Genomic DNA, 26,684 nt, shown 5'->3' with positions numbered 1-26,684 from the left:
CAGCTTGTGCTTCATCCAGCCCAGCATTTATCATGATGTACTCTGCCTATAAGTTAAATACACACAGTGACAATGTACAGCCTTGACGTACTCCTTTCCCTATTTGGAACCAGGCTGTTGTTCCATGTCCAGTTCTAACTGTTGCTTTTTGACCTGCATACAGATTTCTCAGGAGGCAGGTCAGGTGGTCTGGTATTCCCATCTCTTCCAGAATTTTCCACAGTTTGTTGTGATCCACAAAGGCTTTCGCATAGTTAATAAAGCAGAAGTGCATGTTTTTCTGGAACTCTCTTGCTTTTTCGATGTTCCAATGGATGCTGGTGATTTGATCTCTGGTTCCTCTGCCTTTTCTAAATCCAGTTTGAACATCTGAAAGTTCCCAGTTCACGCATTGCTGAAGCCTGTCTTGAGAATTCTGAACATTACTTTGCTAGCGTGTGAGATGAGTGCAATTGTGTGGTAGTTTGGGCATTCTTTGGCATTGCCTTTCTTAAGGATTGGAAAGAAAACTGACCTTTTGCAGTCCTGTGGCCACTGCTGAGTTTTCCAAATTTGCTGACATTTTGCATGCAGCACTTTCACAGCATCATCTTTCAGGATTTGAAATAGTTCAACTGGAATTCCATCACTTCCCCTACCTTTGTTCACAGTGATGCTTCCTAAAGCCCACTTGACTTCGCATTCCAGCATGTCTGGCTCTAGGTGAGTGATCACACCATTGTGATTATCTGGATCATGATGATCTTTTTTGTACAGTTCTTCTGTGTATTCTTGCCACCTCTTCTTAATATCTTCTGCTTCTGTTAGGTCCATACCATTTTTGTCCTTTATTGTGCCCATCTTTGCATGAAATGTTCCCTTGGTATCTCTAATTTCTTGAAGAGATTTCTAGTCTTTCCCATTCTATTGCTTTCCTCTATTTCTTTGCATTGATCACTGAAGAAGCCTTTCTTATCTTTCCTTGCTATTCTTTGGAATAGCATTCAGTTCAGTTCAGTTCAGTTGCTCAGTCGTGTCCAACTCTTTGCAACCCCATGAACCGCAGCACGCCAGGCCTCCCTGTCCATCATCAACTCCCAGAGGCCACCCAAACCCATGTCCATTGAGTCGGTGATGCCATCCAACCATCTCTTCCTCTGTTGTCACCGACTCCTCCTGCTTTCAATCTTTCCCAGCATCAGGGTCTTTTCAGATAAGTCAGTTCTTTGTATCAGGTAGTCAAAGTATTAGAATTTCAGCTTCAACATCAGTCCTTCCAATGGAGACCCAGGACTGATCTCCTTTAGGATGGACTGGTTGGATCTCCTTGCAGTCCAAAGGACTCTCAAGAGTCTTCTCCAACACCACAGCTCAAAAGCATCAATTCTTCGGCACTCAGCTTTCTTTATAGTCCAACTCTCACATCCATACATGACCACTGGAAAAACCAAAGCCTTGACTAGACAGACCTTTGTTGACAAAGTAATGCAAATGGGTATATCTTTCCTTTTCTCCTTTGCCTTTTGCTTCTCTTCTTTTCTCAGCTATTTATAAGGCCTCCTCAGACAACCATTGTGCATTTCTTTTTCTTGGGGATGGTCTTGATCACTGCCTCCTGTACAGGGTCACGAACCTCTGTCTAGTTCTTCAGGCACTCTAACAGATCTAAACCCTTGAATCTATTTGTCACTTCCACTGTATAATCGTAAGGAATTTGGTTTAGGTCATACGTGAATGGTCTAGTGGTTTTCCCTACTTTCTTCAATTTAGGTCTGAATCTGGCAATAAGGAGTTCATGATCTGAGCCACAGTCAGCTCCAGGTTTTGTTTTTGCTGACTGTATACAGCTTCTCCATCTTTGGCTGCAAATAATATAATCAATCTGATTTCAGTATTGTCCACCTGGTGATGTCCATCTGTAGTCTTCTCTTGTGTTGTTGGAAGAGGGTGTTTGCTATGACCAGTGTATTCTCTTAGCAAAAACCAATCAGAATGGTCATTATGAAAAGTCTACAAACAAAAAATGTTACAGAGGATATGCAGAAAAGGGAACCCTCCTGCACAGCTGGTGGAAAAGTAAACTGATACAGCCATTATGGAGATTTCTTAAGAAGCTAGGAATAAATCTTCCATATGACCCAGCACTCCCACTACTGGGGATATACCCTGATAAAACCACAATTCAAAAAAACACACGTACCCCAGTGTTCATTGCAACACTACTTACAATAGTCAGGACACAGAAGGAACCTAGATGTCCATCAACAGATGAATGGATAAAGAAGATGTACATGTATACAATGGATTATTAAGCCATAAAAATAAAAGGGCTTCCTTGGTGGCTCAGCTGGTAAAGAATCCGCCTGTAATGCATGAGACCTGGGTTCAATCCCTGGGTTGGGAAGATCCCCTGGAGATGGGAATGGCTACCCACTCCAGTATTCTGGCCTGGATAATTCCATGGACGATATAGTCCATGGGGTCACAAATTTGAGTTAGTGGTAGTGAGGTCGATGAACTTAGAGCTTGTTATACAGAGTGAAGTAAGTCAATACATATCATATATTAAATATATATATACAAAATTTAGAAAAATGATACTGATGAACCTATCTGCATGGGAGTAATGGAGACACAGATGTACAGAATGGACTTGTGGAGATAGTGGAGAAGAAAAGGGTGGGACGAATGGAGACAGTAGCATTGACATATATACACTATCATGGGTAAAACAGATAGCTGGTGGAAGTTGCTATAAGAGCCCAACCTGGTGCTCTGTGATGACCTGGTAGAGTGGAAAGGAGGAAGGGAGGGAGGCTCAAGAGGGAGGCAATATAGGTATAATTATGGCTTATTCAAGTTGTTGTACGGCAGAAAGCAACGTAAGATTATAAAGCAATTTTTCTCCAATTAAAAAATAAATTTAAGAAAAAATAAAGTAAAATAAAATAAAGTACAAAATAATAAGAAAAAAAAGAACTATTACCTTTCATGTTTGCAGCATATCCACTGTTATTCACCAGTGTAGAATATGGTTGTTCATTTTGAGGCAAGACTCCTGCAGCCATGGTAGTCTGTTGGGGGGAAAAGATTACTTTTTGAAGTTTTGCCTGTGGAATATTTATTTGCTAATCACCTACAATGCGCTAGTCTTCTACTATCTAATACAGCAATTATTAACTAAGTGGTTACTGAGCATTTAAAATGTGGCTAGTATAGATCTGAGATATGCTATAGATATAAACTACAAGATTTTGGAGAACGGCACAAAAAAGAATGTAAAATATTTATTTTTTTACACTGATTTAATATTTAAATATTTTAAAATATATTAGGTTAAATAAATTATTAAAATTATTTTTCTGATTCTTTTTGTTGTTACTAGAGAATCCAAATTTGAATATGTAGCTCATATAATATTCTACTGGACAGTGCTGTGCTAGACTGTAAGGAAATGATAAAAAAAATAAGACCTACTCTTCCTGTACATTTATACTGTTGGGAAGATAAGATGTAGACACAAATAATGCTAACATGTGCTAAGTATCACAAGGCAGTCTGGGACAAGCAAGAAGGCTGCCCAATTTGAGGGCAGGTGCAATGCTTAAAAAAGGAATTTGTACTTGAACTAGGCTCAAGGGGTAACATTTATTGTGGACACAATGGTACATTAGGGAATTAAACAGAATCCCTCCTTCTTTACTAATTCAATTCAGTAAGGGTTACTGAATTTATGACTTTACAATTAACAGTCTTCATCTATCTCATGGTAAATTATATGGCTAAGTAACCATTGTATTGCTATGGTTTCAACTGAGGAAAGTTAAGTAAATCATTTAATGTGTCAAAAAGCAAAAATCATCACTTTTTTAAAGCCCCTATTATGCGTCAGATTGTGAAATAAACAAAACACATATTGATTTGTGCTCCCTGGTTCCTGACACAGAGCAACTAGACTCCTGTAAATTCCTAAATGATAAGGACCCTAGGAGACTCTTTGTTCTAGTTCTAATGGGGTAACTCTTAACTCTAGGTGGGTTACTGGATGGCTTCTGGACGGGGGCTGGTCAGAAAGCTCCCAGTAATCAGAAAGCCATGATTAGAAGCTTGGAATTCTCTAGAAGGGGAGAGTTAACTGCGATACAACAGAAAGTCACATGTAGTATTAAAGTTTTTTCCTGAATAATGATCTTAATATTTTTCTTTGAAAAGGCATGTTTATTGTTTAAGCATCAATGACTAGGGGGTCAAAGACTAATTTTTATGTGATTATTAATTTTTTAAAAACATTTAAAAAATTTGTTGAAAATTTTGGCACCAATAAACTAAGTGGTAATTAAATAATATTCTCCTTGGAGCACTGATTTTTGTGGGAAAAAAAATCACTTCACAAATTTCAGTGACCCACTGAGAATTTCAAATTCACTAAAATTTTATTTTAAAATCAAGTTTTATATGCTCAATAGGTATAAAATTTTCAAGTCCTACTTGATGAAACTGTCTCCCTTCAAAAGAAATACAGAAATTAAAATCAAAAAAGTATTCTACCATGAAATATAAAAGGAATTCCTGCAATATTCATATCACAAATCTGGTATCATACTAATTAATATAAAACTTTATAATGTACATAATATTTCAAACAAACATTACATAAAGAAAAGAAGTCAATGGACTAATGGAACAAGTTGTTCCAGGACACTCATTAGCAAAAATTTAATTTAAAAGAATACCCACTAAGATCAGATTTACACTAAATATTTTTATCATATTACTTTTCAAAATTCTGTACCTTTAAAACATATTTTGACCCCAAAAAACCAATTACCACAATTTTAGAACCATGGGATTTTTAGAGCAGTCAGAATTGTTGTTCGGTAGATGAGGAGTTATGAAGCCTGTCCCAGGTGATCCAGCATGTGGTGACAAGACAGACCTAGCTGTCACTTTTTCTGTTAAGTCTTTCCTCAAGCCACCCTAAGCTCTTCAGTTGTGATATAGTAAAATGCGACTACTGGACTGGCTTCCCTTCACACCATAGGGTCTCAAGAGGAGAAGCCATGACTTGCTCTTCTCTGTCTCTTGAAAAGGGAAGAGTCTGGTATAAGGGACACATTCACTGCATTCTTATCTCTTGAGGTGAAATGGCATATTAGACTGAATTTCATGGATCTAACACCTAAACCCCATTGAAAACATGGCTTTAGGAACTTCCCTGGTGGTCCAGTGGTTAAGACTCCATACTTTCAGTGTAGGAAAGAGGTTTGATCCCTGGTCTGGGAATTAAGATCCCATATGCTGCACAGAGTGGCCAAAGAAACAACCTCCAAAATGGCTTTAAATAGTGCTGAATTAATCTTATCCCTTTGGGTAGTAAAAAGTACAAATAAGATTGTGGACTACTGTATTAAAACTTTCTTCTCAACTCAGCCCTCAGAAACCCAAATTTGTGAGGAACCTCAGAAGTCCTCTATTAGAATCCTAACCCACATGAGCATTCTTTCCACAATGTCTTTGAAAAGTAACAGTGACATCATCACATAATTCTAGTAAAAAACTCTTTTTATGTGGCTACTCTGTAAATATCTGCTCTGAGACCACACAGAATAATAAACCCTTTGTTCCACATATCTAAAGCTGGCTGGCGATCATGTACTCTCGCATTACATCTTCCCAGACTATCCACCAGCAGATCTCTTCCTCCACATTTTTCATATGTAATGGTTCTAGACCTCATAGACATGGATGCCCTTTCTATTTAAATTCTATAGTTATTCATATCCTAGTACCCAGAGCTGAGATCTAATCCTCACGTGGGCTATGATCATCAAAAATTAAAACAAAAACAATCAGCTCCCTTGCCTGCACAGTGTATGTGGCTTACCATTACATTAGTGTTTTCAGACGTCCCAAGACACATCAAGATACAATAGTTTTTTTTTAAAGGCTAAAAATGATTGGCAATACATTTTGAGGTTAAAAAATGGACATTCAAACACAGATAATTAAGCATATATAAAAGTTTACAATGAAATAAATGGTACAGAATGAAAAGCCTCCATTCCTATCTCCCAGCCCAACTTTTACTCCCCAGAGGTAAAAAATGTAAACACTGGGTTTAGTTCTTCCAGGGGAAATGACTACATGTACCCTTCTGGTTATTATCATCTTTAAATTGATTCACCATATTATTGAATTCCTGGTATAAAAAATGAGGAAACTGGCTCATTTACTCTACTTACCTCCAACCATGCCAAATCTTTCTCCATTAAACACACCAAAATATTTTTAATTCTTCTGATTATCTTTGTAATTTTAAGTAACATCCTTTAATCATATTTTATTCTATCAACTTTACACAGTATCTTGATTCCTTACCTTGTAAAATAAGAAGTGTAGTTTTATCTGTACTATTCCATTTCGCCTTTCCCCTCAACTTCCAAGTTCTGCCACCTATTTCATTTCCTTTTTTTAAAAAAAAATTTTAATTTTAAGCTTTAGCAAATTAAGATCTAGCTAAAGCTTAAAAATTAAAAGAATTGCAAAAATGATATAGGTAGAAGAACTTGGAAGTAGAGGGGACTTATATAATTTTTTAAAAGATTTTTAATTTTTACACTTTAGCTATATCTGCAACTGGGCATTCCTGGGGGCTCAGCAGTAAAGAATTCACCTGCCAATGCAGGAGATACATCTTTGATTCCTGAGTGAGGAAGAACCCCTGGAGAAGGAAATGGCAACTCATTCCAGTATTCTTGCATGGAAAATTCCATGGTCAGAGGAGCCTGGCGGGCTATAGTCCATGGGATTGCAAAAGAGTCAGATATGATTTAGCAACTGAACAACAAAAAATACCTGTAATCAAGTTTTCCATGCCTTGTCTATAGGCTTATTCTAATATGCAAGGCAAAATACAAAATAATTATTTTGTGTTAGATATTATATACATGTATTGTGTATGCATGCATGCATGCATGGTAAGTCACTTTATTGCAAGTCTTTGCAACCCTTATCTCCAGGCAAGAATACTGGAATGGCTTGCCATTTCATTCTCCAGGGGCTTGATCCCACCCAGGGACTGAACCTACATCTCATGTCTCCTGTATGGGCAGGCAGGTTCTTTACCACTAGCGCCACCTAGGAAGCTCATTTGTATCTGTAGGACTATCAAAAAGTATTCAGTGCAAATTCCCTTTCATTCTTCTTACAGTTGTTTATCACGTGCCTTCATCTAAACTCTAGTAGCCTCAGTTCCACTGGTTTACAAATTAAACAGCTTTCCTGTTTGCCTGAACAACCAGTCATATTTTTATCCTGTTTTACTTAATCCTTCTTTCTCCTCAAGGAAATCCTCATTATTTATTCAATAGGTCTCAATCACTGACTTTTTTCCTGACTCATTAGACTAGTTATCTGAAATTAGTATGGCAGCTCCATAGCTGCCTTCACTTTAGGCTAATTTAGCCCATTGCTTAAGGCCACAACTTTGTAAGGCTTCCACCTGCTGCTCTGGGTATCATGAGGCTTTTCTTCTCTGACTGGTGGGAACATGAACTATTTCCAGCCCCCTGAATGCCCTGGAACTGTTCTGTCTACTTCTTCCTGTATCTTTCCCTAGTCTTGGGTAGTCTGTGCAGATCAGTACTCAGCCAAATACTCTAGGCCAGCAAAAACTTGAGGGTCCTCCACATGTTTCTATAGCCTCTCTTCATGCTACTCGCTTCTCTCCATACCACACTGCAAATTCTAGCCATCCTGGCTCTCTACACGTCTCCAAGAAGGCTTCGTTTAGGTACTCCCCACAATGCAGCATGCAAACTGCTTCCAGGGAGGCAGCTGGTGCAACCTGAAGCTCACCACGTTTGCTTGTCCTTTCTCAAAGATCATGATTCCAAGCTGCCTGCTTTTCAAAGTCCAAAACCATTTTATAGTTATTTCAGGCAGGAGGGTGATTCTGGTCTCTGCTATTTCATCTTGTTTAGAAGCAGAAATCCCCCTTGGCCCTCTTCAAATAACTCAAATCCAGGAGAACTCTGCAAAAGTGCTCATTTGTGCACTGACTCTCCATAAAACCATTAATTTACAGCCCAATTATACACAGCTTAACTAAGTTAGTTAAACGACATGGTACAGTCCAATGTTCTGTGTTTAAATCCTAACTCTGTACATTGTCTGCCATATGAACCATTTTGAGCTACAATTTTATCTTCTGTAAAATGAGGGTTATTATACCTACTGTCTTAAGATGTTGTGAAGATGAAGAGAGGTTGTATGTTTGTGTGTGTGGGTGTATTACCAGCACAATGTCTGGTATATAGGTATTCGATAAACATTTGTCTATTTTCATTTGCAAGCCAGTACCTGTAATCTTTTTCTTTACCTTCTAAGTCTGTATTCACTTCATTTTTTTGCTATTATTAGAATTTGTAAAGTATTCCCTTCATTATCTGTAAAACAGTCCTACCAACAGTTAGTAACGGTTGGGTTTCTCAAGATCTATAAAAACATTATCTTCATTCACAACTGAATTTATTTCATATGCTTGGTTGTAGATTCAGTAGAACAGGGGGATAAATAGTAATCCTATCATTTCACTGCAAATCATACCTGAATTTCATTTCTGGTTTCTTATGACACATATTTTGCTTAATCTATCATACAGTTTGCTTTTATCCCAAAATGTCCCTCAAAATGACTTAACTGCTTAGGGCTAATCACATGTTCACTAATTAGTACCTAATACTTGAAAGTCAGAACACCAATGGACTGTGACTCATACTTTTAAGAATCATCATCATAAAGTAAGATGATTTTTGATACAAAAAATGTTCTACTTCATAAAAAAGTCATTTCACACAAGAGACCAGGTTCTGAAGTGAACTAAATAGTTCTTAGGTCACTACTTTCTCTTCCATCTTCCAGATACATAGTGATCTGCCAAAATTTATACATGTATTTTTGGGAGAGAATTTACAGGGATTGTATTAATAAGTGCCCGAGATATCAGAAGTGTAGTATATTCTTCCTAGACTCTCAAAGCACTAGCACTCCAACGAGCATCAGAATCACCTTGAGTGCTTGTGGAAATGCAGATTCTTTGGCCCATCCTCAAAACAATTTGTTAAATTTGGTCTAACAATTTCTATCATCAACTTACACTCCAGCTCATTCTGGTAAGAGGCTTTCTGCCACACTTAAAGAAATACAATCGAAATGATTAGATTCTACACAGCAATCATGATAAAAGCTTCTGTGGCTGAAAATTTTTAAGTTTGTATGGGGAAAAACAGATGCAAGCCTAAGGCTATGAGTGAACCTATGCAACCTATATATTTTTATGTTCATGAATAATATAATAACACATATGCTTACTTAATGCCAAGCCCTGTTCCAAATGCTTTATATCTCAACTCATAATATCCATGACAATATTAGATGAGTATCACCATTATTTCCATTTTAATAACTTAGTTTAATTTTAGAGAAGTTTTAGATCCATAGCAAAACTGAGCAGAAGGTACAGAGATTTTCCTCTAAATCCCCGCCCTATTTCCCACATGCCCAGCCTCTCTCATTATCAACACCCCCCCAACCAAAGTGGTACATTTGTTATAATAGAAGAACTCACACTGATACATCATAATCACCCAGAGTCAATAGTTTACCTTAGGATTCACTCTTGGCATTGGACACTCTATGGAACTGGACAAATGTATGACATGCATAGGTTTCCCAGGGGGTGCTGGTGGTAAAGAACCCCCTGCCAATGCAGGAGACACCAGGAACCTGGGTTCAACCCCTAGGTTGGGAAGAGCCCCTGGAGTAGGAAACGGCAACCCACTCCAGTATTCTTGCCTGGAGAATTCCACAGACAGAGGAGCCTGGTGGGCTTCAGTCTATGGGGTCGCAAAGAATCATGGTATGTATCCACCATTATAGTATCATACACAGTACTGTGTCTGCCCTAAACATCCTCTGTGTTCCACTTAGTTACGCTCTATACCCCATCCCAATAATAATTAATTTGTTCACTGTCTCCAGACTTTGGCTTTTCCGGAATGCAGTATAGTTGAAATCATACATTATGTAGCCTTTTCAGATTGACTTTCACTTACTAATATTCTGTTAACATCTTCCATGTCTTCAGGGCTTGAAAGTGCATTTCTTTTTAGTGCTGAATAATATCCCATTCTCTAAAAGTACCACAGTTTATTCACTCACCTACTGGAGAACAACTTGGTCGTTTCCAAGTTTGGGCATTTATGAATATAGTGGCTATAAACATCTGTGTACAGGTTTTTGTGTGGACAAAGGTTTTTCAGCTCCTTTGGGTAAACATCAAGGAGCATGACTGCTGGATTATATGGCAAGAACATGTTTAGTCTGTGCATTATTTTTACAGATTTTACAGATTAGGAAACTAAGGCAAAGAGAAGTCAAACAATTTGTCTGAAGTCATAGCTATTATCTGAACTTGGATTTGAGCTGGGATTTGAATTTACACAGTTCAGCTCCAGAGTTTGTGCTCTTAACCACTATACACACAGATTTTCAACAATACAGACAGACCTTAGTCTGCTACACTATGCATTGGAACTTAGCTACAGTGGATTCTGCACCATTTATAACTGCTTCCCTTTCAAGAAACTCTTCAGAGCTCCTTTCCACAGCAGTATTTTCAAATTTATCTTGCTCTGTGTAGACAATCTGTCAATTCTTTCTTCCAAATCTTCATTTACTACTATACCAAAGACAAGTACCAACAACACAGCCCTTTTACATACGTTAGGTTCCTCCCTCCCAACAGAAACAGAAATGCAGCTAGTCTAAACATAATGTTACAAAATCTAAACATATTTTCAATAGAGTTGTTGGTACTTACTGGCTTTGTGATCTTAAGCACACTTACTAACAGCTCTGAGCCTCACTATCTGCTCTGTAGAAGTTATAAAGATTACCTGAGAGCCAGTACAGAGATCTAATTCCATACCTGATTGATAATACAGTCTGTTTTCAACACAGAAGCCAGAATGATCTTGTTAACTTCAGATGGATCATGTCACCATTCTCTTCAAAAAACCCTATTCACATTTTAAACCAGCCCACTTTCCCTGTTCCACTTTTCTCCTCAGGACTTGTAAAGAAAATATATCTAAGCACATTACATAATTTACTTATTTATCCCATTTACCGTCTGCCTTTCTCTACCCAATGAAGTCATAGATTTTTGTGTGCTTTGTCAACTACTGTGTCTCAAAAGCCCAGAAAAAGGTCTGTTATGTAGTAGATGCTCAAAAATGTGTTGAATAAATATTGGGTTGGCCAAAGAGTTCAATCATTTGCAGTGTTGTTTGCTATTCAGTTGTTAAGTCATGTCTGACTTTTTGAGACCCCGTGGAATGTAGCACCCCTGTCCTTCACTATCTCCCACAGCTTGCTCAAATTCATGTTCACTGAGTCGGTGATACTATCTAACCATCTCATTCTCTGCTGTTGCCCTCTCCTCTTGCCTTCACTCTTTCCATCAGGGTCTTTTCCAAAGAGTCGGCTCTTCGCAGCAGGTGGTCAAAGTATTGGAGCTTCAGCTTCAACATCAATCCTTCCAATGAATATTCAGGACTGATCTCCTTTAGGATGGACTGGTTGGATCTCCTTGCAGTCCAACAGACTCTCAAGAGTCTTCTCCAACACCACAGTTCAAAAACATCAATTCTTCAACACTCAGTCTTCTTTATGGTCCAACTCTCACATCTGTACATGACGACTAGAAAAACCATAGCTTTGATTATATGGACCTTCTATATCATTCTCTATATATATCTAACTATATTGTTCACAATATCTTACAGAAAAGTCCAAATGAAGTTTATGGTCAACCCAATATATACCACACTACCATCATTTAATCTCTCTGAACCTCAGCTTTTTCATCTGTAAAGGAGGAAGAGTAATCATGCTTTACTTATCTCAAGATTGTTGTTAAGAGCCTATCAAACAATAGCACCACTACACAAATGTAAGAAATGGCATTCTCTCTATCTTAACTTCCCTGATCACAGTGACATATCCAACATCTTTTCAATTTTCAACCTGAAAAATTTGTGTTTCTCCTAATTTCCTAAGGAGTGTAGCTAGTTTTTTTTTTAGCCAAATATGCATGATGACAATAAATTCAACCCTCAACCCAAATTTTCTCTTCTTTAGGATGCTTTCCCTAATGCTAATTACACATTCGATTCACATCCCCTCATCATGAAGGGCTGACAAGATTTATCTAGTGGCTCAGATGCTGTAAAAAATAGATTCTTAATACCGAAGTATGTAGTATTTTGTCCTTAATAGAGTTAATGCACTCCTTATGACTCCTTATGTAGTAAAACAAAATCAAACTGTGAATCCCACCTTTGAGTCTGCATCTTCAACAAAACTACAACAAAAAACCCTAGAACTATATAAAATCCCCTTTCTCCTCAAATCACCTCTGGAGAACAGGCCGGCAACATTTAAAACACACCTTTTCTTTTTTTCAAATCCCTCCAGCCTTTCTAACTAGGTAAGTCCTCAGGGAAATAACTTACGACTGCTTTGAATATACGTTATGTCTGGCAGTTTGCTATGAACCACACTGGCTTCTGTGATCTCACACCTTAAACACACCTTAGGGAAGGTCCCCAGCTCTCAGGAGACTAATCACAGATCAGAGAAAAACAACACTACAGTATCATTCTCAGTATTTCATCATTTGAAGAAATATGCTGTTTGGTTCAGACTGTTAACAAAACATATTATGATAAAACAGGTAAGATGTTAATAATAGGTGAAGCTGGTTTTCATAAGCAAGGTTTTCATACTCTTTTCCCACAAACAACCACATCTGACTGATTATTCCTACAGGTTTCAACCATCTTCACATGAGTGCCACTACCACAGATACTTCTAAATTCATTTTTTAAAAAAGCCAACAAATCCTAATGCAACACTCATTAGAATCAATTGGAGGGCTTTCCTAAAATCCAGACTGGTCAGCCCCACCTCAAGAATTTCCACTCAGTGGGTCTGGGTGGGGCTGAGAATCTACCTTGTTAACTAGTTTTCAATGACCTTGATGCTTTGAGAATCAATGCATTAGGTAGGCAACCTGCATTTACCTAGCAGCACTTATTCTACAGATTATTGCGAAAGTGTCTCTCCTGGGTTCTATTTAGCTGCCAGAAAAATAAAACTTTTTTTCTGACCCAATCTTCACAACCTCCTGAAACATGTTAAGAAGTTCTATATCATCAACCAGAACTAGAAAAAGACTCATGTTCCTGGGTGAGACCTGGGCATTAATATTCCTATCAAAATTCTATTTTAAACCAAACACATTACCTGGAATCAGGGCATTGCTATGCAGGTGGTATCCACAAGAAAGATTCTCCTCATCAGTCGTTTTTAGTAAAAAAACAGCATACCACATCATTTTGCAGACCATAATTTGGATTCCTAACCAAAAGATGTTTATTATCTGAATATCCTTTTTAGTAAGTATATAAACACTGTGGTCATATAATTACATCCACCTTTAAATACACATATTGTGACACTGTTTAGAATTTTAAAATAAATTGCAGCTAGTTCAACATGAAAAACTTAACACAGTAGATGAAGCAGAGTTTATTGTTCACCTTACAATCCCCGTTTATTTACAGACTGGGAAGGATAACAAGATTTTACATCTTTTACATTCCTGAACTACTTCTCAAAGAAAATACTATTCTGTGAAACATATTTGAAACACTTGAGTGACAAGCTTGGATAACTTAAAACGAGGGCAGGTGTGTAGCTCCTGGGAAATCACAGGCTTAGATCAGATCTTCTATAGCAAGATACAGAGAACATCTGGTTTAGGTAGTGGATTGAATTCACACACTAGCTTCCCCTTCCTCCTAAGATCCTGGTGAGAAGAAATTTAAAAAGAATAAGCTCACGGAGCGAGAAGCAAGAGGTTTCAATGGATTTGCGAAGAAAGAAAGCAGATAGAAGTAGAGGCAACTAAAACTGAGTGGAGGAAGTTGTAGCCTAAAATATGACCATGAAGAGAGTTAACAGATAGTTATGTCTTATCAGAAAAGATGAAAGACAGTGAGATGATCATCTTCAAAGTGCTAAAAGAAATACATGGTCAACCAAGAATTATATATCCAGCTAAATTCTCCTTTAAAAATAAAGGCGAAATTAAGGCATCTCCAGATTTAAAAACAAAGACCAAAAAAACAGATATGAGAGAATTTGTTGCTAGCAAATCTGCCCTATGAGAAATACTAAAGGAATCCTTCAGGCTGAAATGACTGACATTATAGGGCATCTATAAAGATTTCAAATCCTAAATGACGATGCTGTTAAAGTGCTGCACTCAATATGCCAGCAAATTTGGAAAACTCAGCAGTGGCCACAGGACTGGAAAAGGTCAGTTTTCATTCCAGTCCCAAATAAGGGCAATGCCAAAGAATGTTCAAACTAGCACACAACTACACTCATTTCACAGGCTAGCAAAGTAATGCTCAAGATATTTCAAGCTACACTTCAACAGTATGTGAATCAAGAACTTCCAGATGTACAAGCTAGATTTAGAAAAGGCAGAGGAATCAGAGATAAAATTGCCAACATCAACATGTCAACAGACAGTAACATGGAAACTTACATCACCATATATAAAATAGATAGCCAATGGCAATTTCCTCTATGAGTCAAGGAACTCAAACTGGGGCTCTATAAAAACCGAGAAAGGTGGGATGGGGAGAGAGATGGAGGGAGATTTAAGAGGGAGCGGACAGATATATATCTACGGCCAATTCATGTTGATGTTTGGCAGAAACCAACACAATTCTGTAAAGCAATTATCCTTCAATTAAAAAATAAATAAATTTAAAAACAAGAATGAACACTAAGGTAAATGATACTTTGGTTGACTATAATATATTTATATAGGTTCATAGATTATAACAAATGTATTATTCTGGTAAGCAATGTTGGTAATGGGTGACGTATCTGTTGAGCAGGGGATATTTGGGAAATCCCTGTAACTTCCTCTCAATTTTGTTGTGAACTTAAAACTGATCTTAAAAAACTAGTCTTAGAAATATGGACCCAAAACCATAAAATAAAAAAGCATAAATTAGATTTCATTCTTCCCCTAAAAAACTAAACTACTAATATATACAATCTACAAAAGACATGTTAGATTCAATGACACAAACAGGCTGAAAAGTAAAGGACAGGGCTTCCCTGATGGCTCAAGTGGTAAAGAATCTACCTGCTTGGATAGGTGACATGGGTTCAATCCCTGGTCTGGGAAGATCCCACATGTCACAGAGCAATTAAGCCCAACCATCTGCAGTGATTTTGGAGCCCAAAAAAATAAAATCTCCCACTGTTTCCATTTTTCCCCATCTGTTTGCCATGAAGTGATGGGACCAGATGCCATAAACTTAGTTTTTTGAATGTTGAGTTTTAAGCCAGTTTTTTCACTCTGCTCTTTCACCTTCATCAAGAGGCTCTTCTTTGGTTCATCTTTGCTTTCTGCCCATCAGGTGGAGGGTGGAAAGTGCTACTTCCTAAATTTAACCAGAGGCGGCGCAGATAAGAGAAAATGTGTGCTATAGCGCCACCTATTGGAAGAGAAAAGAAAATCCTCTTAATTACTTTTGAGTTATCAGAATCAGTTGAAAAGTATTCTCTATTTCAAATACACCACCAGAGGAACAACTCATGAAACATCATGAAGAACCACAGTAACACTATCACAAAAAGAAAATGACAATTTCATCCACAACAAAATTAAAACTACGGAGTATTATGATCTAATAGAGAATTAAAAAGAGCTGTCATGAAGAAACTCAACAAGCTACAAGAAAACTCAGAAAGGCTCAAGTTCAGTTAGCTCAAGATAAAAATTAATGAACCAAAATAATAGTTTACCACAGAGGTTGAAACCCTAAAAAGGAACCAAACAAATTCTGGAGCTGAAGAACTCAATATATGACATAAAGAATGTATTGGAAAGCACTGGAAATAGAGCAGACCAGATACCACAAAAATGCAAAAAATTATAGAAGAATATCATGAACAGCTATGTAACAACTAATTGGAAACACAGAAATAGACAAATTTTTAGAATCATTATAACCTCCCAAAACTGAATCATGAAGACAGTGAAATGGAAACATAAAAACCTCCCCCAAAACAAAAGCCCAGGACCAGAGGCTTCACATGTAAATTCTAGCATTCAAAGATGATTTAATATCTATCCTTATCAAACTCTTCAAAAAAACTGAAAAATAGGGAATGCTAAGTAATTTCATAAAGCCAACATCACTCCGATACCAAAACCAAATGAGGACAACACAAACAAAGAAAATTATAGCCAATATCTCTGATAAGCAAAGATGCAAAAATTCTCAACAAAATATTAGCAAGCTAAATACAATACATTCAAAGATCACACAACCATGATCTACAGAAGCAAGGATGGTTCAACATTCTCAAACCAAACCATGATCTATCAAAGCGAGTTGATTCAACATCCTCAAACCCATCACTGTGATACATCACATAGATAGATAGATATGTATATACAGGAATACAAACTACTCAATCACAAAAATGATAGTATCAGTATCATCTTTCAACATGGATGTACCTTAAAAGTATTATACTAAATGAAATAAGTCAGATGAAGAAAGATAAATACCATGTGATTTCACTCATGTGAAATATAAAAAATAAAAAACTTGAATAAACGAAACCAAATAGATAGATATAGAGAACACAGTGGTCACCAGAGAGGAAGGGGTGAACAGGGGGAGAGTGAAATAGGTAAAGGAGATCAACTATATGGTAACAGATGGAAATTGAATTTTTGGTGGTGAGCTGTAACATACATAGTAAAAATATATTATTGTACACATGAAGTTTATATAATGTTGTAGCCAATGTTACCTCAACAAAAAGGTAATTAAAAAAACAGAAAATCTGAAGAGAGATGATTAAGTATGCGCGCGCATGCACATGCACACACACACACACACACACACACACACACACACACACACACACGAAGCTTAATCCTATTCGTGGATTCAACCAACCACGGATGGAAAATATTTGGGAACAGAACCCCAGAAAGCTCCAAAAAGCAGAACTTAAGAATTTGCTACATACCTGCAACTATTTACATAATCTTTAGCTTGTATTTACAACCATTTACATAGCATTTGGGCTTCCCAGTTGGCGCTAGTGGTAAAGAACCCACCTGCCAATGCATGTAGACATTGAGAGACACAAGTTCAATCCCTGGGTTGAGAAGATTCTCTGGAGGCAACCCACTCCAGTATTCTTGCCTGGAGAATCCCATGGACAGAGGAGTCTGGCAAGCTGCAGTCCACTGGGTCGCACAAAGTCAGAAATGACTGAAGTAACTCAGCACACACACACGTGCGCAGGCACATTGCATTTACATCGTATCTATAAGTAATTTTATAGGGTTTATAAGTAATCCAGAGATGCTTTAAAGTATATGGGAGGATATGCATAAGTTATATGCAGACATTACATCAACTGATATAAGGGACTTAAGCATCCATGGATTTGGGAATCCAAGGTGGGGTGGGGGACCCTGGAACCAATTCACTGTGAATAAGCAGGATGACTGTATCTACAGTTGGAAGTTTCAGCACCTGTTTCCAAGGAATTGACAGATCAGGTAGGCAGAAAATCAGTAACACTATACATGACCTGAACAGTACCATCAGTCAACTTGATCCAACCGATATTTATAGAACATTCCATCCAACAACAGAAGCACACACAGAACATTCACCAACACTCTGGTACATAAAGCACAATTTATCAAATATAAAAGAATACAAACCTTATAAAATATGTTCTCAGAGCATACCAAAATAAAACTAGAAATCAACAGATGATAGCTAGACAATTCAAATTATTTGGAAATTAAACAATGTACTTTAAATTATACATGAGTTAAGAAGTCTCAAGATAAATTTGAAAATGTTTTGAACTAAATAAAAACGAAAAGTACAACTTCATTTACACAACATGAATATACTTAGTGAAACGTACACTTAAAATGCTTGTTGCTGTTGTTTAGTTGCTAAGTCATCTCTGACACTTTTGTGACTCCAAGGACTGTACCCTCGTCTGTCCATGGGACATCATATTAACACACAGAACAAGAAAAATCATGTGATCATATAATACATGAGCAGAAACAGTTCAACATCAATTCATGACAAAAACGCTCAAAAATTAGAAAAGAACTAACCTAATACAGATTATTTTTTAAAGTCACAGCTAACATTATTCTCAACAGCAAGATGCTAAGCCTTCCCCCTAAGATCAGGAACAAGGCAAGGATATCCTCTCTTTGTTGTTTTTGTTCAGTCCCTAAGTTGTGTCCAACTCTTTGTGACTTTAGCATGCCAGGACTTCAGCACACCAGGCTCCACTGTCCTCCACTTATCTCCTGCAGTTTGTTCAAATTCATGTCTACTGAGTCAGTGAAGCTTTATAATCATCTCATCCTCTGCCGCTCCCTTCCCCTTTTGCCTTCAATCATTCCCAGCTTCAGGTTCTTTTCCAATGAGTCCGCTCTTCAAATCAGGTGGCCAAAGTACTGGAGTTTCAGCTTCGGCATCAGTCCTTCCAATGAACACCAGGACTGATCTTTAGGTTGGACTGGCTGGATTTCCTTGCAGTCCAAGGGACTCTCAAGAGTCTTCTCCAACACCACAGTTCAAAAGCATCAATTCAGCTTTGCGCAGTGGCAGTATCGTAGCCAATGAGGTTTATCCGAGGCGCGATTATTGCTAATTGAAAACTTTTCCCAAAAGCATCAATTCTTCAGCACTCAGCAATTTTCATGGTCCAGCTTTCACAACTGTACCTGAGCACTGGAAAAGCCATAGCTTTGACTACACAGACAAGTGTCAGCAAAGTATTCCTCTGTTTTGGAATATGGTGTCTGGGTTTGTCAGAGCTTTTCTTCCAAGGAGCAAGCTTTAATTTTGTGGCTGCAGTCACTGTCCGCAATGATTTTGGAGCCCAAGAAAATAAAATCTGTCAATGTTTCCACTTTTTTCCCTTATATTTGCCATGAAGTGATGGGACTGGATCTTAGTTTTTTGAATATTCAGTTTTAAGCCAGTTTTTTCACTCTCCTCTTTCACCCTCAGCAAGCAGCTCTTTAGTTCCTCTTCATTTTCTGCCATTAGACTGGTATTATCTATATATCTGAGGATGTTGATATTTCTCTCAGCTTGATTCCAGCTTGTGATTCAGCCAGCCCGAATTTTGTATGATGTACTGTGCATGTAAATTAAATAGGCAGAGTGACAATAACAGCCTTGTCGTACTCCTTTGCCAGTTTTGAACCAGTCAGTAGTTTCATGTTCGGTTCTTACTTGCTTCTTTACCTGCATACAAGTTTCTCAGGAGACAGGTAAGGTGGTATGGTATTCCCATCTCTTAAAGAATTTTCCAATTTGTTGTGGTCCACAAAGGCTTTAGCATAATCAATGAAGCATAAGTGGATGTTTTTCTGGAATTCTCTTGCTTTTTCCATGATCCAATGAATGTTGGCAATTTGATCCCTGGTTCCTCTACCTCTTTGAAACCCAGCTTGTACATCTGGAAGTTCTCGGTTCACATACTACTGAAGCCTAGCTTGAATAATTTTGAGCATAAGATGTTAAGTATTTCCCCTAAGATCAGTAACAGGGCAAGGATGTCCTCTCTCATCACTTCTAATTCAACCTCATACTGAAAGTCCTAGCTAGTGTATTTAAATAAAAAAAAGAAATGAAGGGTATTCAGGCTAGAAAGGAAGAAATATGTAAAACTGCTTTAACCACAGACAACATACTGTAGGCAGAAAACCCCAAAGAATCTACCAAATAACTCTTATTCATAATGAGTTTAGCAAAGTCAAAAGGCACACAGCCAACACATAAAAGTCAACTAGTCAGTAAAGATGTCGATTTTCTGTGACCTAATGCAGGGATTGGGGGCAGGAGGAGAAGGGGACGACAGAGGATGAGATGGCTGGATGCCATCACCGACTCGATGGGCATGAGTTTGAGTAAACTCTGGGAGTTTGTGATGGACAGGGAGGCCTGGCGTGCTGCGATTCATGGGGTCGCAAAGAGTCGGACACAACTGAGCGACTGAACTGAACTGAACTGAACTGAATGCAATCTATATTGAAATTTTAGCCAGGTTTTCTTTTTTTTTTTTAAATAGAAATATATAAACTTATTTCAAAAATTTGTGGAAAGGTAGAGGTACTAGAATAACCAATTCAATTCTGGGAAAGAAGAGTAAAAGCTTAAGCATTTATATTATTCAATTTCAAGACTCACCGTTACAATATTGAACATGGGGTGGAGGGGGGAAGAATAGACACATCAGTCAATGAAACAGAATAGAGAGTATGGAAACAGACCTACACAAATATTGTCAATTTTTTACAAACGTGCAAAGGCAATTCAATGGAGAAAGAAGAGTCTTTTCAATAAATCACACTACACATTGGAAGTCCATATACAACAAACTGAACTTCACATCTTACACAAAAATTAACTTGAAGTGGATCATAGACCTAAATGTAAAATGTAGAACCTAAAAAATTTCTGTAAGAAAACTTAGGGAAAAATCAGCATGACTTTGAGTTTGATAATGAGTTTTTAAGTACAATACTAAAAGCAAAATTCATTAAAGGAAAAAATTTTAAGGGAGAAGTCAAGATGGCAGAATAGGAGGACCCAGAACTTGTCTCTCCTCACAATTACATCAAGAATACATCTACAAATGAAACAATTCTCACAGAGCACCTTCTGAGCATTAGTGGAAGACTCTGGACTCCTAAAAGAATAAGAAAAATCCCCTAACAACCGGGTAGGACGAAAGAAAGAAAAAAAGAAAAGGAATCAAAAAAGGGGCCAGCAATCCTGGCGGGAGGCTGAAGGTGAGGACAGGTTCCCACATTCAGAAAATGTGGAGAGATCAGCTGGAGCAGAAAGGGAACTTTGGGGGATCGAAGGAGATGGCGCTTTCTGTGGAAGGCAGAACAAAGTAAGAAACGCATGCATGGTCTGTGCCTCAGCCCTGTGCACTCCAGTATGAGTTGTGTGTCTCCTGGTGTAGAGGGCATTGGGTGCTGGAAAGTGGGGTTCAGAGAGTGGACTCAGGGAGGATTGGCTGTGAAAAGACAGCCTGAAGTAACAGGACTAAGGGCCCCACAACCAGGAAAGTTTACACAAAAAATCTGGGACATCACAGAAGCAAGGCATCATTGTTGAGTGGCACAGAAGGGGCAGGGCCACCGCTGCAACCTCCTTCCTCAACCATCTGCTGCAGCCTCTGCAGGCACTGGGAGGGACTCCCACCAGAGTGATCCTGCCCCAGTATGACTGGTTGTCAGTCTCCTTGAGCATAGCCCAGCTGTGGTCACTGTACCCTCCCTGGCCTGGGTGAGTAAGTGTGCTTCAATGATGAGCAGGTTAGAGCAAGTCCTGGCTTCTAATACCATTTTCCAGCGAAAGGATCCAGGGAAATGGGTGATTTTACATAAAAAAGAATGAAATAATGTCATTTGCAGCAGCACAGATGAACCTAGAGATTGTCATAAGTGAAGTCAGAAAGAAAAACACAGATACCATATGATATATGTGGAATCTAAAATATGACACAAATGAACTTATTTACAAAACAGTCACAGACATAGAGAATAGACTCGTGGTTGCCAAGGGGAAGTGGGATGGGGGAGGAATGGATTGGGAGTTTGGGACTAACAGATGCAAACTATTATATATATTAATAGAATGGATAAACATCAAGGTCCCACTGTATGGCACAGGGAATTATATTCAATATCTTGTAAAAAGCCATATGGAAAATAAAAAAGTAAAAAACAACAAAGAGAAACAAAAAGAGAAATGGCTGATTTTAGAAGCAGAGTAGAGAATATACAAGATGATCCTGGCCCAGAAAGTAGAAAAGTGCTCAAAACACAAACTGCTAGGGCTATGTCAAAGCGATTCAGAAGTCAACTAAAACAGCTCACAATGGCAAACACTGGAACAATCTGAACAAAAAAATAAAAATAGTTATAGTTTTAGTTATAACTGTATGATGATGGAAAACTTTGACATCCTCAATAATAATAAAATTAGATCTGATATTTTTCCAAAATTCAATCATATAAAATTGTGTCTTTGTGCAAATATATATTTTTTTCAAAGTATGAAGACAGAATATACAGGAACATACTGAAAAGAGACAGATTAAACTAGTATATGTTAAGGGGGGAAGAAGCCAGGATAGTTAGGGACTCATGAGTCAATATAATAAATACCTGAGTTGCTACTAGGTGCCAAGAACTACGAGAGGCGTGAGGAATATAAGGATAGACAGTCCCCGACCTTTAAAAACATCATTGTCTGGGAGAAAGAATGAAAACATATACCCAGGAAGTATTTTTATTCAGTTATCTTTCCTTTCCCTATAAGTCTGAGAAAGAATTCCAGCATATGATCTTATTTTCCTGTATTACTCCAAATCCTCCCAACTCCACTCGTGATGTTTGTTTCCAGCAAATAAAATAAAAATATAAAATTTCTGAAGGATTTACTGAAAAAGACTGGAAAAAAAGAGAACTTAAGTGTTAACAATGTATAACTGACTAGATAAAACTTCCTTCAGAGACTCCCCCAAAAGAACCCTCCTGGCGGTGGGGAAATGGGCAGTGGGGAGTAAGAGGTACAGAATTAAGGTCAAAAAGAAGCAGAGAAATAATTCTGTTCCTGGGTTGGTAGACTGGGTTTCTGTAGACTGATTTAATACATAGATTCTTGTGGTCCCTACTTTGGCAACAAAACATCTGTTCACAAAGAACTGAAATCATGTGTGTAAAAAGCATATTTATTTGTCATATGATACTAGATTTAAAAATATAAGGTATAAAATAGAATGTAGAGTATGATCTCATTTTTATTAAGAAATACATAAATAAAACAGGTACATAAACAAAGACCAGAAGAACATATGTCAAAATATTAACAGTATATTTTATTTTCTGATTATCAGTATTTTCTAAATTTGATATTGACTATATATATTACCTACCTTTATTTATTTTTAGAAAACATTATTTTTAAAAGTCAATACATATTATATGTAAACTTCCTAGGAAACAGTATTGTGTCTAGAATAAAATAAAAACATAGAAACAACACTAATTAAACTACTGGGCAATTTAAAGCCTAAATCAGAAGATTTTTTTTAAATGGACAAAATATAAATCCTCTAGAACATTTTCCACCTAGAGCTAAATTAAATTAGTCTTTATAAAGCTATAAAAATAACATATTAGGATTGACTTTGAAAACAGTATGATTCAAAATGAGAAAATGTTTCCAGAATAGCTAAGATCATATGGCCATTCTTAAACATACAGGAATCTATGAATCTATAATAATTGATCCATTTAAACTATTATACTGCCTAGCACAAGTATTCAAACATTTTTTAGGAAATAAAATCCTGAGTTCATTTATGGGACCAGACAACCTTCCTTTTGAAGGGAAGAGTGCCACAAATTATTAGATCAAGGGTGCAGAAGAAATGGTGCTGCTTGAACTGTAGTGAATAAAAACGACTCCAAGATCAAAAAAGACATGCCTTTGTTTCCCTCAAGTACTATTTGTAGGCCTTCTCTAAACCATTCTCCACCTGCAATGGCCAACTCCTTGCACTATAAACACAGGAGCAACCAGACAGGAAAGTATGAGCCAAAGACTAATACCTATTCACATCCAAGAGAAAGAACAAAGAAAGGAAGCATTCTTTCATAAGCTAGAATAAGGCTAGGTAATGGTTTTGCAGTAGAATCTGCCACTCAAAAAGTTATGGATTAAAATCATAAAGGTTTACTACCCAAGAGAACAAATGTTAGGTTCTAAACAAGACAAAAAAAAAAAAAAAGAATAAAACATGATCATTAACAAACTGAGAAGATGTTAAAGCAGAATCCCTATTAATAAAATTATTTTTTTTCATGCAAGTGTCAGTAGATAGAGAGTTTCAAATTTTCATCACTGTAACTAGTTACAATGCAAAATTCAAAGCTTCTTTAAAAATCCAATTTGCTCAATTTACTGTGACCAGATTGATCACTGTTTGAAAGTGTTGGAATTGGGGTTGGAGCACCAGGTCTTCCTTAAACCAAAACTCACTTTATTTCCTCTATCCCACATTGCCTCCATAAGAACTAGAAAAATAAAATCTTTTTAGCAGCAAAGTGCATTAAATGACACTTAAATGACACATTAATAACTGCAAAGAAATGTTTTGATTATTCAACTTACATTTTTTAGAACATGAAATATATAAGCAAATTAAGTATTAATAATTAAATATATCTTTTGGTGAGAATGAAGTGACATGGGAAAGAACAGATAAAGTCACTGGAAAAGAAACATTTCAGTGTATACATATTCATACCAATGATACCATTTATTTTTAGAACTAAAGAAAAATCTTCAGATTTTGAGGCATTCGGAAGAAGAATGAGATATGCTCTTAAGAGAACTGTGATTTAAGGTTTATCTTCAGCATAATTATCTGATTTCCAATTGGAATTGTGAGGTTCAAGCTCATCTCCTAGAAGAATTTTCTAAATTGTGTGAACTTGAACAATCTATGTGATTAACAAGAGGGAGATTATTAATTAATAGCAGAACATGAAAACTTACAGATTGGAAGCATTATGAATGAATTGTGGTTTTAAAACTTTTTTCATGGTGTTTTAAATTTTAATATGGACTTTAAAATATATGCCTTGAGCCATTTTCTCAGGAGTATCAGAGTAGCAACAAAGGAAGCTGCACAAAAAAAGAGGGGAGAGAAAGTGGGGAGGAGAAAGGAAGGAAGGAAGGAAGGAAGGAAGAGGGAGGGAGGGAGGAAGAAAGAAAACCAAAATTGCCAGCACTTTCTCAAACTGAGAGCTGTGCAAGGTGCTAGCTCATAAACCTTGGCTTCTCCCAAAGCTTGGGTGGCCACCTCTTTGGAAGAGAAGATGTAATCTCTGCTCTTTTGAATCCCGAGGGTACACCCCATCAGGACGTGGGGGCTGGGTGGGAAATTTATACAGTAGTTGTTCTCCAAATGGTCCCTGGGTCACCAAAATGGAATCACCTAGTAACAGTTAAAATGCAGATTACCAGGGGAGGTCCCTGATATTGAATTCACATTTTTGGGTGTGGGGGGCTGGGAATGTTCATATTTTAAGTCACAAAGTAAATTCTTGGTTGGGACAAAACTGGAACAGAGGCTGAGAGGCAACATGATGAATGGGTTTGGAGCCACAGAGGCTTGGGTTTAAATTCCAGTTCTTCATTTAATAGCTCTGACTGCAGCATGTCACCCAAACCCTTGGATCCTCAATTTTCTCATTATAGAAGGTGGAATGACAGTCTGTTTTGGAGACCAAGTAAAATTATGTGTGTGTACGTGTGCGGCGTCACAAAACTATTCTAATAGACGACCTTTCAAGTTCTTCCAATTCGTTTGTTTTAATCCTCTAATGTATAAAACTATCACAAGAACGTCTCTTTATCTCTTCCCTTAAAGAAGGGTTTCTCACCTTTTTCTCATTTACCCCCTCTCCTCCCAGGAGCCTTTCTAAGCATTTTCTCTTCTAATCCTCCAGTCCGAGACAGACAGTACTCAAGTTTTGAGGCCCTTTGGAAAGCCACAAGCCATTGTATTGTCTGAGATCTTTTCCCCCTCAAAAATATGAGCACTATTATCCACGTTGAGAATGTCCATCCTCGAGAGGTGACTTGGTCAAGGTCACACCACAAATTAGAAGCAGGATCTGGTCTACATTGGCCAAAAACCGATGGTCTGGAACCGGCCCATCCGCCCTCCCCCTCCGTTTACTCATTTACTTTTAATTAGTTACTGACATTTAAAAATCAGGAGCTCCGACAGAAAGATGTCGGGTCCTGGGCGGGGCTGAGAGAGGCCCCTAGCAACCGGGCCCTGCAGCCCCGAAACCCAGGCCAGTCCCCCTCACTGAGGTGCCCGCCAGCACTCACCACGTGAGGATTCAAACGTTTAACACGCAGCTGGAATCGCCGGCGCAGCTAAGATAGCAGCAGATCGCGCGCCTCTCCCCCGGCTTCTCATCCACAGTCCTCGTAGCGGCGGGCGGGTAGGCTTTACTGCCTTCCCCGCCCCACTTGCCCCCAGTCCGCCAGCTGACCTCCGCCCCCAGCCCCGACTGAACCCCACAGGCCGTGCTTCGCCGACGTGTCCCAGAGGCCCCGCCGCCGCCCAGCAGGGCAGGCAGCACTACCGCCCCTCACAGTCCTGCCTGCCTGACCAGGCCGCCCGCCTAGCGGTCCATTCACCGCCGCTGGGCACTAGGGCTGAGGCAACGCTCCTTCTGCGGTCCCCGGCGCGTCCCCGCGGCCTCGCACTGCACCAATCGCCGACGCGCGCTGCTGCACGTGACGCGCGCTGGCCAATAGCAGCTTGAGACGGCCCGTGACGCGGCTGGCGGCTCTGGGAGCTTTCAAAGTGGGCGGCGGGATGAGGGCGCGGCGGGGCACTAACTGCTCAGCTGACGCCGTTTGGTGGAT

At 38.2% G+C, this 26,684-nt stretch overlaps 1 protein-coding gene and 1 non-coding gene across 3 annotated transcripts in view; one reads left to right on the top strand and one right to left on the bottom strand.

Moving 5' to 3' along the window:
- Positions 1 to 26,505, bottom strand: part of PTPDC1 (protein tyrosine phosphatase domain containing 1) — a 68,831-nt gene extending 42,326 nt beyond the window's left edge. For both annotated transcript variants that reach the window (XM_065946883.1, XM_065946884.1), the window contains exons 1-2: positions 26,139 to 26,505; positions 2,966 to 3,053 (exon numbers count right to left, since the gene is read on the bottom strand). In XM_065946883.1, the coding sequence (XP_065802955.1) occupies positions 2,966 to 3,047 (82 nt within the window). In that variant the 5' untranslated portion in view covers positions 3,048 to 3,053; positions 26,139 to 26,505. The remainder of the gene's footprint in view (positions 1 to 2,965; positions 3,054 to 26,138) is intronic.
- Positions 18,792 to 18,936, top strand: LOC136143953 (U4 spliceosomal RNA). Its single transcript, XR_010658445.1, has one exon. It is a non-coding gene; the product is annotated as a U4 spliceosomal RNA (small nuclear RNA).
- Positions 26,506 to 26,684: the final 179 nt, after the last annotated feature.

This window comes from Muntiacus reevesi, chromosome 10, assembly GCF_963930625.1.
Source record: "Muntiacus reevesi chromosome 10, mMunRee1.1, whole genome shotgun sequence".
Classification (NCBI taxonomy): Eukaryota; Metazoa; Chordata; class Mammalia; order Artiodactyla; family Cervidae; genus Muntiacus; species Muntiacus reevesi.
This window is presented reverse-complemented; position numbering and strand designations above follow the sequence as displayed.